At 47.8% G+C, this 20028-nt stretch overlaps 1 protein-coding gene across 1 annotated transcript in view; it reads left to right on the forward strand.

Annotated features, from left to right (window-relative positions):
* Positions 1 to 20028, forward strand: part of Csmd1 (CUB and Sushi multiple domains 1) — a 1338703-nt gene that overhangs the window by 1236128 nt on the left and 82547 nt on the right. The window contains exon 50 of the mRNA XM_071609340.1: positions 19788 to 19973. Within this exon, the coding sequence (XP_071465441.1) occupies positions 19788 to 19973 (186 nt within the window). The remainder of the gene's footprint in view (positions 1 to 19787; positions 19974 to 20028) is intronic.

Genomic DNA, 20028 nt, shown 5'->3' on the forward strand with positions numbered 1-20028 from the left:
CGCATCTCCGCTGTGCTGAGCACTGCCCAGAAGCACTGGCCTCCAGGTTGGGACCAGTCACATAGCGCCTGCTGAAAGGAAGTGAGGATGTTGCCCCTCAGATGGCTCCTTGAAGATCCACGGCCCGTGTGATCTGATCTCGAGGTATGGCACCTGAGAATCACCTTCCTGTGGTTTGCCATGCTTTCACATAAACAGGAAGCCAATGTGATTTGTTCTCTTCATAAATTTTGACCTTTAAGACCTGGAGGGACCTTAAAAACCATCCAGTTCCACTTAATCTACCTGTTTAAATGGAAGGGCATGAAGTTAACAGGCATGCTGATGGTCAGTGTGGTTCTGAAATCCCATCCTGCCCTCTGGGCAGGTTTCAGTCAAGTTGCAGGCAGCAGGTACCATCTGGAGTGGTCCATGTCATGGGCACTTCAGTTTAGTCACTGCATGAGTCTTTCAGATCCTCCCTTAGCTGTGTACAATTTGTGGAAGTAGCATGTTACCTGTGGTAATATAAAAAATATTTTATCATGTATGATATAATGTTTAAAGCAAAAAAAAGTAGAATAGAAATCAGAATTTTTGGATCGTTTTAATTATGTAGTGTAATTAGGCATATTTTTTTCTTTTAAAAAATAAAATTAAAATTTTAAGTAGTAAAACTGATTGCCTGGTCAGGTGAACATCATTAAGGAGTTTGTAATATGTAAATAGAATAGAGTTAGGTAGCATACTTTGCTCCTTCATGGAATGGGCGTGTGGAAGGCTTGCCTGAAGAGTCCTCAGACTTGATCTAAGTTTAACCTGAAGGGTCAGCGTGCCGTTGCTGCAGTACGCACTGAAGGGAGAGCTATCTGTGCAGTGTCAGGCACTTGCCTTCCTGAGAAGGCTGCAGAAGGCAGACTTCCGCATGCATGGACAGGGCTGTAGTTGTGGGTCTAAACCCTGATTCAGTTGTAGGGAAGGTGTGGCTGTTTTCATTTCAGTCTTATCCCTGGTTAGACACTGCAGCTCCTCAGGCTCTGACGGCCCCCTGGGAGCAAGCCTTGTGGCACCTCACTTCAGTGTGCTGGTGAGCTCGGAGACAGGCGTGAAACGTGGGGTATCTGAGCTCGACTTGGCAGTCCTGTTGGAGGCAGGGTGTCGTGGAAGCCCTCAGATGCACATTCTGGAGACTTTCCGGTTCTGCTCACTGGTTGGTGAATCTGTGAAGGTGCCAGGAAGACAATCACATCTGCATTTCCGAGAGGTAGAGCCCCTGTGGCATGGGGGGCGGTGGCATGACTGGATCGAATCCTCCCTGGAAATCAGGGTTTCCAGAAAGCTATGAATGTGTGTTTGAGCGATATGAAGACGTGAGCAGATACACGGAAGGTAGGTTTAGCAACAAAGTGGATAAAGGAAGGACTCGGGAAATGGTGTCCACAGACCCTTACGGTAGCACAGAGAGGTCAGGGGAGGGAGAGCTGGGTACCTGTGGCCTTTCTCCTGAGGCCCTAGAGAGCCTGGTTCAGCTCTGAGACCATGGGGCAACAATCAGGCTTCCACACGTGTGTCCGTTCCATGAGCTGTGCTCCCCGCGGGAGCTCCTGGGCAGGGGCTCCAGGGGGGTCTGATGCACAGAGACCCCGGAGTTCTTTAAACCCTCAGAAAGGAGAGGCAGCTTAAATTAGTTTAATGTACCCAGCATCTTTTTTCTTAAAGATTCTGATCTAGTGCCAGAATCTGTTTTGTTCTCTTCTGTCTTCACTGACAATTTTTGGCAGAGGACTTGGAGAAGCCAGAATTTTGTGAGCCAGCTGTTCACGTTTGGAGCTGGAGGCCAGATGTGAGGGTCACAGCTGCTCAGCCCTGCCCCCCCCTCCCTGTTTCCTGCCATTCAAATTCTACATTAATGGTAGCTGTTTCCATTAGGCTTGTGATGGGGCCCATGAGGCTCCTGCTGCAGAAGTTGGGGGTGGTGAGCTCAGGGTGCAGAGCTGGGGCAGTGCTTCCTCCAGAGAATCCTGGAGACTTGAAGTTAGCTTGCAGATCAAACGGGCTGGCCACTGGTCATCAGGCCAGATCCATTTATTGGTTTCAGAGAACTCCAGGATGTTTTTCTCACTTTGTTGACCTTTTAAGTTATTGCTTTCAGCAAAGCCGCCTTGGTTTCTGTCCTCCTCTGCAAAGCCAGGCATATCTCCTGTCCTGCAGGCTTCATTTCCTGCCTTGAAGCAAGAGACTCTGCCAAGCAGCTATTTCATTATCAGTGCACTAATCTCATTCATCTAGAGGAGGAGGCTGAACTGGAACTGAAATGTCTGCATTATCTCAAGGATGCAGTTAAACGGGGGCATCGCAGCGCACGCTTTCAAGCTGCCCCTGGTGAAGACAGAGCGATTCCCGAGTAGCTATTTATTTTGAAGCTCTGCTTCTCAGAACCCTGAATAAGCCGGAGCTTCAGCTTGGCATTGCCTCCGTCTATTGTTTATTTATGCTTTGCTGGCGTTTCTGCAGGCAATGAGGGGTAAGAAAAATGATCTGTCTCAGAAAAGTACACGTAGAGCTTCTGTTTTAAAGTCAGACCTTTAAGATAGACAGGGAAAAGCATTCTCTGCTAACACACCCTGGTTTGAAGGATATGGGGGAACTGAAGAGATGGTGGACAGAGACGTGATTCACGTGGGTCTGCTTGCATATCTCTTTAATCTTTATAGTCTCAGTGTCCAAGGATGACCTTTAACCAGGAAGTACAATGACAAGTTGCCTGAGACGAAGTTTGAACCCAGGCCTCTGAGTTATCTCTATGATACCTTGATAATAAAAATGTTATTATCAAGTGCTAGGAGACTGTGTCTGAGTCCTGGGATAAAGGAAGTATTTTGTAAGTCTTACATATGCTTCTTGTGAGTGCACCCATCATAGGTGATTATGACTTTAGCCTTATTTTCCTATACACATTCATTTGTCTCTATGAAATTGTCCATCTTCTGTGTCTTCATAATATCTCAATATTTCTGGTACTTTAGATTTAAATATGAATTCAATTAATAGAAATTTCTAGAATTTATAAATGTCAGATCCCATGGTGTGTGTGTGTGCGCATGTATGCATGTGTGTGCGCATGTATGCATGTGTGTGCAAATATGTGTGTGTGTGCGGGTGTATGCGTGTGTGTGCGCGTGTATGCGTGTGTGTGCGTGTATACAGACAGGGTGTAGGCATTACGTCACTCATGCTCTAAATGACCAGGATGTGAATCCACATAGTCCCAGGAGCCCCAACTTGCTAAATCCCATTAATCATATTATGAAGTGAGGTTTATCCTACTTACCCTTGATCAAATCAACCTTTCTCGTTATTATGGGATTTGAGTTGAATAGATGGTCATGGGAATGGCAATCCTGACTCACAATGTTGGGATGGACCCTTCCCACCCAGCACTGCCGGACCGTGCCCTGCACAGGGGCCTTGCTTCTCCTTTTCTGCCTGTCAGTGGAGAGGCCAATAATACCCCACCCGTTTTGCTTGAAGGATTAAATGAAAGTGTTGGCATGAAACCCTTATAAAAGCACCAGGTAAAAATAGGTGCCTGGTACAAAGAACTCTGACCCTACACAGGGGCGTTGGCAAGGGCTTCCAGGGTGTGCTTGTTACTTGCTGCCAGGTAGCACATTGTCAGATGTCTAAAGTTGATGATATTTATGTCACTAAGCTGGTGACGGGTTTCCCCTCTTGCTCATGATAACTGAAGTCAGGGATTGGCAAGCTTTTCCTTGAAGGGGTCACATAGTAAACATTTCAGTCTTTGTGGGTCACGTGTAGTCAACAACAAAATCTGGTTTTTTAAGTTTTTCACAGTTGTTTTAAAATGCAGAAGTCATTTTGAGCTTGTCAGCTGTATGAAGTTGCAGGCTGACCTCTGTGGACCCTGACATGAAGGCTGTGGCTCGGATCAGCTCAGGGTGCCCAGCGCGGCTCAGCCGGTGTCCATGCCTCCTACAGTGCGCAGATCCTAGCTCAGACATCTTACTGCAGGTGAAATTTTCCTCGACCATGAGCTAAAACCCAGCATGCTCATTCATTAAATTAAATAATGCGTTTCCTCCACCCACACTTAGCCCACACCGTGTTTCACAAAGCTTCCTGCTTCTGAATGGATCTGAAATGTGGTTAGTGGTTAAAGCAGCAGTGAGCAGAAGAATGCATAAGGCATAATTTTACATAATACCAGGGGTTCTGGACAAAGAACCATGGGAGTATGCAAAGTAATAAATTTCCAAAGAGACTCAGGTGCCCAAGGGAAAGAGTGGCTATAGGAAAATAGATCAGCCCTGTCCCATGGATCAAAGCAAACTCCCATGATGTGGGCTTAGTGCTTAACATGGAGAAGCAACATGACGTGGCATGTTCAAGTGTCTCAAAAGCAGGGGATGGGACCTTGAGCCTGTCTTCTACTTCTGGAGAGGAGGGCAAGGAGCTTCGTGGGCAGGGATCAGGGAGGTGTCACACAACTTCCCACTCCAGCATGCGGGACTCTGGAAATGATGGTTCCTTAGTCAGTCTACGCAGAGGAGAGACAGTGAGATGCCCTGTGTGCGGCTGAAGCCACCTGTCCAGGAAGAACAGGTGAACAGGTGATGTCCTTCCTTAAGGAGGCACAGCCACAGCCTCCACGGGGAGACTGATGGTTTGAAGAGTCATCCCCGGCGGGAGGGAGAGCTGTCCCTCAGGGAAGCGACCATGTGGGTCACTGTGGGACCAACTCCCCAGGGACAGGAGCCAGCCTGAGGCTTTCAACCCCCTGAAGTGCGGAAAGCTAAAGGTGGAGAAGTGAGCTCTCCCATGCTGGGGGCCAGCACTGTCCCGGGAAAGCAGTGCCTGCTGCGAGGCTGGAGGGCCGGTGGGTGGGGAGGGCGTCCACACCCCCCCTCCAGGTGGTGGGTGTGTGGTTTCCCGCCCTCTCTGTGCCTTGGTGGGGCTCTGTCAATGTGTGGATGTCTTCATCGCTGCTGTAAGCCCACCTCTCTTCTCCAGGGTGCCTTTGGCACTCCAACCCTGGGGTCCCAAGGTCCAGCTCTTATCCAACTCTTATGCTTTGCTTTGTCCTTGGGTCTGCCCATTTCTCTTGACCAGGGGTTTTTAACTCTCAAAGTTTGTGAGAATCACCTGGAGCACTTGTTAAAGAGGAACGCTTCTACCCAGCCCTGCGGAAGTTGCTCCAGAGGTTCCCATGTACCTGAGCCCCAGGGCCCAGCTTTCCCGGGGCCCGAATGGCAGAGCTATAGTGGATACATGTGCAAGTCCCCAACAGACTGCATGTGTCCACGGCCAGAGGGTGTCCTGTCTGTTTTCTGGCATCTGCACAGCGCCTGGACCCAAACTGCTGTCTGTAGGAAGATCCAGACAAACCCATGTGGCTCGGCATGTTGACCACTGCTTCCTTCACGCGATTGCTGACATGTGTGACGTTGGGGGAGACAGCCTGCAGTTAGGCCACTGATGGTGTCTTCAGCTTTTCAGAGCAGCGATGGCAGTGCTTCAGGAATAGCTTCCAGTACTCGGGGATCTCTGCGCGCAGCCAGTGTGCTCCTGATGGGTACAGCCTTGGAACAGAGGTGACCACCGTGAGGAAGAAGGCCCTGTGAGCCAGATCAGAAAGGCGGGACTCCTCAGAGAGAGAGGAAATGGTGACAGACAGTCACGCAGAGAGGGCCATGATGGGGAAGAGACGCGGAGGCAGCAGGAGCCAACCCTGCGACACCTGTCCTTGGCTTTCTGCTCCAGAGCTGAGAACCGTTCCTAGGTTGAAGCCCCTGTGTCTGGCTGCACCGTGGACAGCACCGGACACACACACACACACACACACACACACACACACACACACACGGCCACTCTCCACTCCAGGAAATCCATTCCTCCTCCCTTGTCTCCCCGAGGCCCTCAACCTTTGGCCCCCAGCTCTGGGTTTCCCAGGAACCAAGTCCCGTCAGTTTCCGCCTTCAAGCCCCCACCCCTTCCCTCTGAGGCTCCCTGCTGCCTGGCCCTCCTCAGCTGGTGCCTGAGGCTCTGTACCCTGGACTCTCCTCTGTGTCCATGCAGAGCTGATCCCACGGCTCCCAGGGTTCCCACAGGTGCTCTGCCTTCCCCGGAGCCAAGGAAGCCAGGCCCTCCAAGTGGTGGCTTGGCTTGCTCCTCTCCCCTCTCGGCTGGCACCTGGCCCACACCACGTTCTGTCACAGATCCCAGTCTTCCCCTGCACAACACCACTGCCTTGTCTGACCCTCTGATGTGCCATCTTCCGCCTGCCCCGGGCCTGGTGACCCTCTGATAGACGGGCAGGTCCTGGCTGCTCCAGCAGAACTTCTGCTCTCAGCTCTCTGTCCCCTCCTTGCAGCAGATCCCACCTCTCCGTGGCTGTGTCCTGGACTGTCCAGCACTCCAGCTGCCTCCCTCCTGGCCGTTATCTCCACCACCCTGCAATTCTGGGGAGCCTGGCCACCCTGGTGGCCCCACACCTAGAAGTGCCTGATGGACTGTGAGACTTGACCCCAATTGAACACCTGAACAAATCAGATCCCTCTTGTGTTTGCTGCTCGTCTTGAGGACTTTTTAAAATGAACTTATTTCTCAACACCATTTGCCATTTTTACAAGCCAGTGTGTCCAAAAGTAGTTGATCTGCCATCTCTGGTCACTCTTGTTTCCTTCACGCGTGCACAGTAATGGCAGGCCACTCCACAGCTCTTGCAGGTTTTAATCGTTCACTCCCCTTCTGCCCCACAGCCATGGTCACTAGACTGTCCATTACAGACCCTTCCCAGAACCTCGCCCCACTGTCCTCCCCAGGGCCCTGGCCCACGGGTAGCGTCCTGCTCACCACCCACTCCCCTGCCTCTTCCTTTGTGACATTAAATCTGAAGATGGAGTCTCAGATGGCTCCTATGACTCTGCAGTTTGCTCAAGTGTGTGAGCCAGGTGTCTGGGGCCTTGTCCCTGCTTATCCTGAGCACTGCTGATGTCACCTGTCAGGGACTCATATCCAAGGTGTGTGGAGTCAGAGTCCTGCAGGAAGATGAGATTTTTGTCCAGGAGATAAAAAAAAAAAAAAAAGCTCTTTTCTTAAATAAAGAGACATCTGAGAATGGGAGGAAAGATAATAGAACAGAAGTGCGTCGGACACTGTGGTGGCACCCGTGCAGCACAAGCACACACACACACATACTGGGTTAAAGTGCTGGTGGTGGTGTTGATCTTGATGTATGTGATTTTGAAAATTGGAGGCACTGGTGACGTAGGCCACGAGATTTTCTTTCTGGGTGGAAAACAGGAGAAAGGGAAATAATCAAATATTGAATTTGGTCTGTCACATGAAGAGTCTTCCTGGTGTGGCTGAAAGAGCAAGACACGTGGGGCTGGAAGCTGGGACACTGGGTATCACAGTGCTGCCACACAGCGTGGCCACGGGGCCGAGTCCCTCAGCCGGGCAAGGGCAGCAGAGGGAACCCAGGGGAAGGAGCCCTGAGTGGAGGTCAGTGTGAGGTGGTAGGATGGAGAACGTGTCCATCGCAGTGGACGTGCTGCCTGGGTCTCCTTAGTGAATTAGCCGTTTTAACATTGTGACGTAACTAAAGAATGTCGTTCCCGTCAGCATTCTGTTGTATTAACGCTGTCAGTGGCAGTGTGGGGGGCAGGGTGCACCCTCACTGTGCTGATTTCATTTTATTTAAAGAATATTTTTTATTATTTGATATTTCTGCAGGTCACTGGCTCTTTATTTTAAAAAAAAAATAGGTATCAAAGCAGTGAATACAGCAAATTTAACTGACACAGACACGTAAAGACATGGAAAAATTAAGATGATACATTGTAAATAATACATTTAAGATAATACACTTGCTTCAATATTTTTTATTGAAAATAAAGATAATATGTAAAGAATACAAGGTAATATTCCATTATTTTAAGTAGGAAAAAAATTTAAAATTACACTGTTAACCTACAGGGAGATGCTGGTCCATTTACCAGATATACGAAACCCTTCTAATATCCCACCAAGGGTCTCTGTAATATATAAATTGTGTATAAGACTATCAAGTTAATTGGCACTTGCTAAACTCATTAGTAGGTCTCTTTGTGGGCCGTAAGCCACAGTAGCATGCAGTGTGCAGTGTGCAGCACCGGGTGGATTCCGTTCTCCTTCTACATTCCCTTTAACATGCCCTGGTAAGTAAATAATGAGGCAACACGTTAAGGATGGAACTGCATGCCAGGGATACTTAGCAAAGTAAAATAGGCCAACGGGAGGACTGTGAGAGGTTCCTGTGATGGAAGGCATACTCGTGTGAGGGCTGGAGGTGAGGGGAGGGCCGGAGGGGAGAGGACGGGGCTGGAGGCTGTGGTCACTGCCACTATTTGAGGGCAGGAGGAAGTAAGGAAACCAGAATTGGTGAAAGAATGAATTGAAGAGGAAACATCTGAGGTTGATCCGTGTCTGGGTCTGAGAAAGGGTGGAGAGACCCCTGCCTGACCAGCAGGGAGCAGAGGTGGCTGACCTGTGAGCCACCATCTGCAGCTACCCACAGCAACCGGCCACAGTGGGGCTCCAGGCAGCAGGCAGGTGCACCCCCTGGGCCTGTTAGAACCGTGGCTGACATGAGGCTGGGTTGTAACTGTGTATTGAGGGGGGCACGTCTGCCTATGCCACGACCATACTCATTTGTAACACACAATTTCCCCTTGTTTTAAGATCTAACAAAATTTTCTTGTAGATTTCTTCATCATTTTATTTGTGGTTTGAGGCCTAAGACTTCCAGCCATTTGATTCTCTTTTTTAAAAATTTTTACTTGTTCCTTTTAGTTACACCTGACAGTAGAATTTTTTTATTATTTGTTTTAATTAGTTATTATGACAGTAGAATGCACTTATGCACTTTGATCTATCATACATAGATGGGATATAATTTCTCATTTTTCTGAGTGTACATACTGTAGAATCACGTTGGTCATAGAGTCACATGCATACAGTAATAATGTCTGTCTCATTCTACTCTCTTTCCTATCCCCACATCCCCTGACTCCCCTCCTTTCACTTCCCTCTACCTAATCTAAGGTAATGTTTTATATATAAAACACATTACAATTCTTAATACACATGTATACCACAATTTCCCATATCTCTGGTTGTATATAAAGTATGTTGACACCCAATTCATGCCTCCATACATGTAGTTTGTATATGATGTCCCTTGTTACTCCCCTGCCCCCTCCCTAGTGGGACTGGGAGGGAGAGCATGGGAGGAATAGAAGAATTCTAGTAGAGTACATTTTGACACACCATATATACATGGAGTACTGCTTCTCATTTTCGTGGTGGTGCGTGATATGCATTACACTGGCCGTGTACTCACATATGAACATAGAAAAGTCATGTCTGCTCATTCCACTGTCTTTCCTACTCCCACTCCCTCCCTCCCCTTTGTTTCTCTTTGTCTAATTCAGGGAACTTCTATCCCCCACCTGCTTGTGGTGGGTCAGCATCTGCATATCAGAGAGGACATTTGGCCTTTGGTTTTTAGGGTTGGCTCATTTCACTTAGCATGACCGTCTCTAGTTCTATCCATTATCTACTGGAAATGCCATGATTTCTTTCTTTTGGCTGAGTGATGTTCCATTGTGTATATGCACCACAATTTCTTTATCCATGCATCTGTTGAAGGACACCTACGTTGGTTCCCTAGTTTAGCCACTGTGAACTGAGCTGCTATAAACACTGATGTGGCTGCTTCACTATAGTGTGCTGATTTTAAGTTCTTTGGGTATAAACCAAGGAGTGGGATAGCTGGGTCAAATGGTGGTTCCATTGTAAACTTTCTAAGAAATCTCCGTACTGTTTTCCAGAGTGGTTGCACCAATTTGCAGTCCCACCAGCAGTGTATGAGTGAATCTTTCTCCCCACATCGGCACCAACATTTATTGTTACTTGTATTCTTGATGACTGCCATTCTGACTGGAGTGAGGTGAAATCTCACTGTAGTTCTAATTTTCACTTCTCTAATTGCTAGAGAAGTTGAACATTTTTCAAGTATTTGTTGACTGATTGTATTTCTTCTGTGAAGTGTCTGTTTAGTTCCTTTGCCCATTTACTGATTGGGTTATTTGGTTGTTTTGTTTTTTGATGTTAATTATTTTGAACTTTTTATATACGCTGGAGATTAATGCTCTGTCTGAGGTGCATGTAGTAAAGATTTTCTCCCATTCTGTAGGCTCTCTCTTCACATTGATTGTTTTCTTTGCAATAAAGAAGCTTTTTAGTTTGATGCAATCCCATTTATTGATTCTTGATTTTACTTCTTGCACTTTAGGGGTCTTGTTAAGAACTTTGATTCCTAAGCCTACATGATGGAGATTTGGGCCTATTTTTCTTCTAGTAGGTGGAGGGTCTCTGGTCTAATGTGTAGGTTATTCAATTACTTGGAGTTGAGTTTGTGCAGGGTGAAAGAGAAAGGTTTAATTTCATTTTGTTGCATATGGATTTCCAGTTTTCCAGCACCTTTTGTTGAAGAGGCTGCCTTTTCTCAGTGCATGTTTATGGTGCCTTGGTCTAGGAGGAACAACTGTGTTCATGTGGGTTGGCCTCTGTGTCCTCTATTCTGTAGTCTTCATGTTTGTTTTGGTTCCAATACTACTTGTCTTTTGTTGCTGAAGCTCTGTAGTATAATTTAAGGTCTGGTGTTGTGATGCCTCCTGTTTCACTTTTCTCACTGAGGATTGCTTGAGTATTCTGGGTCTCTTATTTTTTCAAATGAATTTCATGACTGCTTTTTCTATTTCTATGAGGAATGACATTGGGATCTTGATTGGAATGGCATTAAATCTGTATAGCACTTTTGGAAGTATGGCCATTTTGACAATATTAATTCTGCCTATCCAAGAACAAGGTAGGTCTTTCCATATTCTAAGGTCTTCTTCGATTTCTTTCTTTAGGGTTCTGTAGTTTTCATTGTAGAGGTCTTTTACCTCTTTTATTAGATTGAGCCCCAAATATTTTACTTTTATTGAGGCTATTGTGAATGGGATAATTTTCCTAATTTCTCTTCCAGTCGATTCATCACTGATGTTTAGGAATGCAATTGAATCATGGGTGTTAATTTTATGTCCTGCTGCTTTGCTGAATTTGTTTATGAATTCTAGAAGTTTTCTGGTGGAGTTTTTTGGGTCTTCTAAATACAGAATCATGTCATCAGCAAATAGGGATATTTTGAGTTCTTCTTTTCCTCTTCGTGTCCCTTTAATTTCTTTCTTCTGTCTAATTCATTCTGAGTTTAGATTGGGCATATTGGCATTTAAATTCAGATTCTTAACTGACACCCAATCTGTGGGGACTTGGAAAAGTCATTCAGTGTCTCTCGGCTTCTGTTTCTTCACTTGCAAGAGGGGCTTGCCCCAGCCACCGGGCCGTCTGCCAACTTCAAGGAAGCCCGAGCCTGGAGAAGGCTGCGGTGGGCCAGGCAGGGAGGCCTGGACTTGCAGTGGGGAGGCACTGAGGCCAGAGGATGGGGTGTGGGACTGGGAGACGCTAAGAGGCTCTGCAGCGATTTGATTGTGCTGCAAGTGTTTGGAGGGAGTGACGGAGACCATGCCTGGCCAGGACAGTTACCCATGATCTCGGCACAGGGTCATCTGCCGTCCATCTGTGCACTGACTGTCTGTGACCCTCTTCCCTGTGCCAACCCCAGGCTCACCATTGGGTTCACGGTGAGCAAGAGACGAGGCTGAGGATTTGCCAAATCCACCAACCTCAGAAAACCTGGGTGGATTTTCCTGAGTCCATTCCTGTTAGCCTCCTAACTGACCACAACATTTAAATAATGATTTAATTGGACTGTTAAAAACTCTGGTGCTTCATCCCATGCATGCCTGAGGCCAGAGGAGATGAGGACAAATAGGTCTATGTAAATTCCCAGTTTTCAGTGCAGTGCAACCTTTTGTTCCCCTTAGTCTCTGTCACCATGCAGCCATCAGAGCTGGCAGTTTCTACCGTGACCTTCATGGTCAAATTTCAGCCTGCACTCAATCCAGAATCATTTGATGAATACCTGCATTTCCTGTCGTTGAACAACTTTTGCTTATTCTTTTACTGAAGACATCAATCTCTTGGGTGTTTTATTTGAAAATTTTAAGAAATGAGGATAAAATAAAATGAGAGCGCCATGGTGAGTCAAGGACTAGAGCGCCCATTGTCCCCACTACAGTCAGTTCTGTGGTCTGTCCTCACTTGGCCTTCCAGCAGAATGAGCGAGGTCCCTCTCAACACACAGGGAAAGCCAGCAAAAGCCGAATCCCATCCTAGCCTGCTTTGGATTCATGCTTGCCGTCTCAGACTTCCTCTGACCAACACTGAGCTCAAGTGGAACTGAAAGTCTGGGATCTGGGGAGACTCGTGCCTTGGAGTATGCCCCCATCTGTTCTAAGTCATGACCAGTAGGGGAATACTGAAAGGCTGGCTTTCCTGAGCTGTTTCAGTAGGGAAGTTAACCACGTTGAGTTTAAGCACCGAGAGAATTGTGTGGGGGCACTAGAACCGGAGGCCTTTGGAAGAGGGACAGTCACTGACAACCCTGTGCTCCAGGGTCTTTCTCTGGTTTTAGAGTCAACCTTGAGGTATATGGTTAGAATTGTTACTTGTTAATGTGAAGGGCTGAGCTGTTAATTTCCAATATTCATGTATATGCTTTAAGGAATCTGACGCTCCAGTGGGTGATGACCTCTAACTGGTAGAAACTACATTCCACTTATTTTCATTTATGATGAGTACTTAGGCTCAGATTTTATTATTTCTATTACTTTTAAATTACTGTCACCAAGGAATCTGGTCTCTCAATTTTGTTAATTCTTTTGATTTATAATTATATTTTATTTCACTCCTAATTTTCCTTTTACATATTGAGACTTTTATGGGATACGTTTTAGATAATTTATCTTTTAATCTACCTACGTGTCTATGTAATCTACCAATCATTTATCTATTCAATTATCTATCTATCCATCTATCATTGCATCATTCTGTCTATATAGCCATCCATTCATGTCCATCCATCCATCTATTCCTCCATCCACTGACCATCTATCTTCTTTCTGTTTGTCTATCTGTCTATCTTCTGTCTGTCTGTCTGCCTATCCTCTATGTATCACTAGGTATGTATTTGCTCCCTTGGTTTTTCTCCTCCTCCTCCTCCTCCTCCTCCTCTTTGTTTAATGGTGGACATGCTTTGCCTTGGTCTGTAGGCTGAGGGTTTCCGTGACATTTAGCTCTTTAGATGTGCCTTGGAGTGTTCTTCTGGTCTGAGCACAATATCTATTGACCCTCCATTAAGTACTGTGCACTGATTCACTGAAGAAAGAGTCATGGGCACACCTGCAGAGCGTTTTCTAGAACAGACACCACAGATGGGTTTTCAAGGTTTGGTACTTTCATCTTTAACTCTCTGCATGCTTACACCCTGGGTATACGAGAAACAAGAAAAGGGTTTTGGTCCTTTATTCTGAAACCGAGCTCCTATTGTTTTCAGTGCCCACTTTGAGGTTTTAAATTGATAGTTGCTTAAACTCTGGGTTCTTTCAAGTAACCCTAGTTATGAGTTCTGAAGGACCCAGAAAGCTGGTCTGGCAACACTGCGTGATGACTTGGGCCGCCGGCCGCGTGGAGAACACAGGGGCTGCCATCCTCAGGGCCGTGGTCTAGTGGTGGCACCACTTAACACCTCGTGAGTTTCGAGCCATGCTCCTCTCCTCTTTGTGCTCTGGGTTTGTTGTTCTTATTAAGCTGTAGCTGAATATTCAGGTCAATGATCTGGAGAATTTATTAGCTCCCCAAAGGTCCTTGTGTTGAAAACATATTAAGTAGCTTATGTCCTTTAAGAGGCAACTCAATCTCTTCTGATGATTTATTTTTCACCTGTAAATAAAAAAAAAAAAAAAAAAAAGGATGAAAATGGAGCAGTGCTGATTGCCTGTGGCCTGATGACACTTCCTGTTCCCTGCTGAGCTGTATGCTAATGCCCATGCAGCTGTGGAGGCAGTGTTCGGGTTTAGATGTGAGGTGTCCCTCGGAGCTCTTGTGAGGGACAAGCAAGAAAGCTTTGAGGGGAAATGATTGGGTAATGAGAGCCTTAACCTAATCAGCAGGTCCATCTTTTGAATGAATTAACTGGGTGGTAACTGTAGGCAGAGTGCATCCTACAAGCCACCAGGGTGCATGGGTCCTTCATGGGGAGCAGTGTGTGTGCAACTGTGGTGCTGCCTCTGCAGCTATCAGTGTGTAAGCTTCACACCTGCCAGGCAGTCGCTCGCCGGGCACTCACATGGCAGGACTTGGTAAAGTGCTGGGGAGGCCACGCAGCCCTCCACAGAGCCCAGCTGCTCCCGAGTGGCTCTGGGATCAGCCATCACTAGGGCCAGCAGGAGCCACACCAAGCTCCCACAAGTCCTGGCACAGACATTCTTGCTGGAGATTTGTGATTTATTTGCTTGGCAAATCTACGACTATATCTTCAGGGTTTTGCTTTAGCACATTTATTTTGCAATTAACCTGTTTGGCAGCAATTAGCACCAAAACAGATTATATTTAATGGGAAAGTAAGTAATTTTTTCCCACATATCAAGAGAGTCGAGGGCTGGGTTGCAGCTCAGTGGTAGAACACTTGCCCAGAGTGTGCAAGGCCTGGGTTCCACCCCCGCACCATAAAAGAAAGGAAAGTTGGTGATGAACATTTTAATGTTTTCAAACTTTTTGTGTGCTGAGTGCACAGCAGAGAACAGGGTCCCACTGATGTCCTGAGGTGTGGCCATGTCACGGCAGGATCGGTGGAAGTGGTATTGGCATTGATTATGACAGCAACTGGTGATTTTAAGAAGACTGAGCACGAGACAATAGTTTAGCACAATAGCACAAGTCAAGACGACCTGCAGAGCGTTTATGTATTGCTTCATGGAGCAGCATCTGGATTTAAATGTGTTCTTGCACACAGTGCCCTACCAGTTCACTCAGGGCAGGACCCAGTGTGGAAACCATCGTCCTCTCCGAGAGTGGGCTTGGATAGAAAGACAAAGCGGGTATTGGTTCGGCCTGGCTTCCTGGGCAGAAGGCAAGCAGGTTCACGCCTCCCACTGACCGACCAGGCTCCGTGCTGTCTCCTCTACAGCGCGTCTCCCTGTGGCCTGCCCTCCAGGTCCTGGGGTGTGAGTCGTCCTGCCCTGGGTCCTTGCTCCCACTGGGTCCCCTGGGTCTCCTTGGCCGTGACCTTGCCCCTGGGTGTTCTGCCTCAGGCCTGATGGCTTTCCCATAGCTGGGACCTTCCCTGGCTGGGAAACCTCTCCAGACCCACCCCTGGCACCATGGCGATCTGCCCCCAGCTTGCGTCAGCTGGGTGGGGAGCAGGCATGAAGCCAGGTGGCCTGTGTGAAGAGCACATGCGTACGGTGCAGGTGCCCACAGAGGAAAGCAGGCCAAGCCCGACTTCCAAGTAAGCGCTGCCTGGCACCAAATGCAGCCTCGCAGAGCAGTGGTCGGAAGACGGGAGTTGATACAAGTACGCGGCTGGCTCACCCAAGGCTTACGGAGCAGGGCGCATGTGAGAGCAGCCAGGCCAGGACAGGCGGCCAGCCAGGACATGCACAGGTTCAGCTCTGAGGGCCAGGTGGGCCAGCCAGAGCTGGGAGGGTGGTCACCTGCAGTGGGCACAGGGATGGAGGCCTGTGGGCCCAGGCCAGGGCGATCAGGATCTCCAGGAATCTCTGGGCTGTGTAAAGGGGAAGACAAAGGAGCAGAAAGAGTAGAGTGTTTACCAGGTCGGGGAGGGAGAGGGACGTGCTGAGCCGGGGGGGCCCTCGTCTGGCCGAGTGGCTCTGCGCCAGGCTTGTCCAGAGCGCCAGGCTGGGGTTCATCCCCAGCACCACCAGAGCCCCATCCAGAAGACAGAAGCCCCCAGGGACCTGGGTGACTGCTGCTGGGGCCAGGAACTCTCCAAGGGAGGGCGCTAGAGGGGCACACTGCACCGCTGGCCCAGGGGAGCACCTCACGCCATGGGGGTTTCTTCCACTCATTTTGTGAAACCCAAACACGAGATCGCAGAGGAGACCTGCAGGAGGACTGACAGCCTTCTGCTGCCTTGCTCTCTCCTTTACTGATGCACAGGCTACAGAGGTGGTCCTCACGACGCCTATCTTTATGTGCAAAGGAAAAAAGTATTAGATAGTGGTGTGTGTGTGTGTGTGTGTGTGTGTGTGCATGTGTGTGAAGGTGTATGTGTGACAGTGTCTGTAGGCATGCATGAGTGTGTGCACATGTGTGAAAGTGTGTGCATGCATGTGTTAGCATATGAAAGTGGATGTGAATATGTGTATGCCTGTGTGTATATGTGTGCAAGTGTGTGTGCGTTTGGGGGGTGTGAGTGAATGTGTTAGTGTGAGAGTGTGAGCACATGTGGGAGTGCATGAATATGAGTATGTGAATGTGAACATATGTGTGACAGTGTGTGAAAATGGATATGTTACTGCATGCAGATGTGCGTGATTGTGGGCATGTGTGAGTGTGTGTGCAAATGTGTTCATGTGCATATGAGTGGGATTGGTTGTGTTTGTGAGTGTGAGTACATGAAATTGTGTGTGAGTGTGTGTGTGAGTGCACGTGTGTGGGCGTGTATGTGCATGGGTGTGTAGGCATATAACAATCAGAGCCACTTTTCACGTGCTGAATGCCTGCATCGGGTCTGCTGGATGCCTTTGTACATATGATTTTATTTAACTTCCGTGATTCCCTTTTGGTTTAGGTATCATTAACCTGAGTGCAATGATGCGATGTTTATTAAGTAATTTTAACTATGATCACATATTTAGCAGATTTTAGCCACAAGATGTGTAAGACCCTGCCCTTAAACAGATGGTCATCTTATAGGGTGGATGTGTGATCTTTGTCTAAATTGCTGGGGGACGTAAAACAACATAACTAAACAAATGTCAACATAGCTAAACGAAATAAAGGAAACTTATTCTCTTTAGTTATACCAAAAATTGGAAATCATTCTTGAAAGTTACATGCATTTATTTAGCTAATTGGCATTTTTAAAAGGATCTGCAGAATGTCAGTCGTGGACAGTGTGCAGAACCTTGGGAAGAAGTGAATGCGGGATGAGTGAATTCTAGATCTTAGCAGGGAAGTTCGCAGGAGCCTGCATTTAGCCTGAGATGATGCCTTGCGTCCCAAGTCAGAAGTATGCGGCTCCTGTGCTGAAGGACGCCTGCCTCTGTGGCCAGCCACCCTACGGCCGCACAGACACTGGCTGTCACTGCAGTGGGAAGCCACGGGAGACTCCAGGCTGCGGATCGGCATCAAAAATGGGTCCTCTGAAGTCCGTGGTCTCAGAGTTCACTTTTAGGTGAAGGATTCCGGACTTAACAGAAGTAGCTGTAAAGCTTTTCTGTGAGTCAGGTGAGCTTGTTGGAATGGTTATCACCCCCCACCCACCTCGGTGGTCACAGGTGAGACAAGTGGGCTTGTTGGAATGATGGCTGCCTCCCTTAGGTCTGGTCACAAGTGAGCCAGGTGAGCTTGGTTAGCCGCCTCCCACGAGTGTGTTTGGTCACGGGTGTTTCATTTATTATCTTGAAAATTTTGACCCCAATGTTGTCTGTATATCCATGTTATTCTTCCCCATCTATTGCAAATGATCCATTATGGTATTTCCTGTGTGTGTGTGTGCACACGCATACACACACACACACTCTTCAGGTGGTTGAAATAGCTGTCATAAATATAAATCTAAACAAATATTAGACCTTAGACTTTCCAGAAAATTTATTTCTAATAGCACTAAATTTTCTTTTTTCTTTGACACTTTCACATAATATTTATTTAATATTTTGATAAGAAAAAAATAACCAAAATATTAAGCCAAAATCTCAAACTAAGACACAGATAACCCAGGGCAATTTCAGAAAAATGAGCCTCGGCTGGAGGCCTGGGCCTGCTCTCTCCACAGGCTCTGTGTAGGGGCTCTGGGCTACCTGGGCTCAGTTTTATCCTTCTGAGCCTCAGCTTTAAACTGTGAAATTAAAGGCTGACGGAGATGCTCTCTAATATGCTTCATCTCATTCTCATTGAAAACTATGTGGGAAACACTTGCATTATATAACTGTAGATCCATGCTCTTTAACACTGGTCAAAAGAAGGCCCTTGATTTAGTGATTTGCAAGGCCTTTCTTGATCCAGTGCATCCGTTGAGCATGGGGTTGTTGGACATGCCACTCTACCCTACTCTCTGCTTCACACTGTAACTCAGATTCACTTAAGCTTTTTTACTTTGTTTTGGTTTGGGTTTTGTCTCACAGCAGACACATCTGCGTCAGAATTTGTAAATTTTTTTTTTAAGTATAAGGAATTTTCCCCACATCTTAGTTTTTAAAAAGACCTTCATTTGTCTTACTTCTTGCGTTGTCTCTCTAGTAAAAAGAAGATATGCATGTCTTGTAGGATTCTGCCTTCTGCCCCAGATCTGTTTCCTGTCTCCTGTATTTTAGTTTCTTAGGGCTTTTTTTCTGACAGATAATTTATAAAATACGAAATTTGATGTTATAGATGCATTGATGATTTGGGGTAAACTGTCTTTTGTATCAGTCTGTTTTCTATTACTATAACAGAATACCAGATGCAGTCTAACTTTTAAAGAAAAGAGGTCCAGTTAGCTCACAGTTTTGGATCCTGAAAGTCCAAACCGCATGGTGCCAGTTCTGGAGAGGGCACCCTGGCCTCATCTGCTTCATTATGGGGGTACATTTGAGAGAAAATGATCACCTGGTGAGGCAGGAAATCAGAGAGACCAGGAAGGCCTGTTTTCTCTTTTAACATCCCCCATGAGACCTAAGTGGGGTCCCAAGAGGCCCACTTCACCCCTTCCCAGGGCGGTGCCCCCAGAGCCTGCCTCTGGGTCCGAGCTCTTAAGGGCCCACCCACCCAGCACCCACACCACCCCACCCAGCGCCACCCCGGGACTGAGTCACCAGCATGGGGGCCTGTTGGGGGCACGGGCCCCCTGGGCAGGACGTCCCCAGGCTTTAAGGGAACAAACCTGGAGGGGGATCAATGAGACCTGGAGGAGCTCTGGGACCTAGGCCACATCAAGCTTTCTCACGAATCTCGACATGGGAGCCACTGCGAGGTGACTTTGGTGTGGGGGAGAGTGTCTTCCCCTTCCTGCTCCGTTCCCAGGAGACCAGGCAGCTGAGGCACCATGCTCCCGAACACCCTGAGGACACGCGGACTGGCTGGGCTGTCCTGGGTGGCGGCCTTGACCTCCAGACTCACCTTGCACAGTACCCCTATGTTTTCCTGCATAAACACTCTGTTCAGAGGTCCCGTCACTGGATACCTGCATATGGGTGTTTTATTCAGACCCACCTCCATGATGATGATGATGATGACGGTGATGATTGGTACTGGGGATGGAACCCAGGGGCACTTTGCCACTGAGCTAAGTCTCGGCCCTTTTCATTCTTTATTTCAAAACAGGGCCTTGCTAAGTTGCTGGGGCTGGCGTGAACTTGTGATCCTCCTGCCTCAGCCTCCTCAGAGGCTGGGCCTCCAGGCCTGTGCCACACACAACTCCATTTTCCCATACCTTCCTTAAAATTTGAGAGTGTGTCTTATGCCACACCCCTGAAATTCCATTAACAGTGTTTATGTTTTATTAAATTAAAAAAATAAAGAGCAAGCCATACTGCTGTAAACATCAGCTGCATCTCTTTCATTTCCTGCAGCGGTGTCCTGTGGCCTCCCAGAGTCCCCAGGGAACGGCTCCTTCACGGGCAGCGAGTTCACGCTGGACAGTAAAGTGGTGTACGAGTGCAACGAGGGCTTCCAGCTGGCCGCCGGACAGCCCGCCACCGCCGTGTGCCAGGAGGACGGGATGTGGAGCAACCGCGGGAGGCCGCCGGCCTGTCAACGTGAGTGTCCCAGTGTCCAGGGCGTCGCGGGCAGGTGGGACGTGCCCCTGCGACC

The sequence above is a fragment of the Marmota flaviventris genome, chromosome 3 (genome assembly GCF_047511675.1).
Source record: "Marmota flaviventris isolate mMarFla1 chromosome 3, mMarFla1.hap1, whole genome shotgun sequence".
In the NCBI taxonomy this organism is placed as follows: domain Eukaryota; kingdom Metazoa; phylum Chordata; class Mammalia; order Rodentia; family Sciuridae; genus Marmota; species Marmota flaviventris.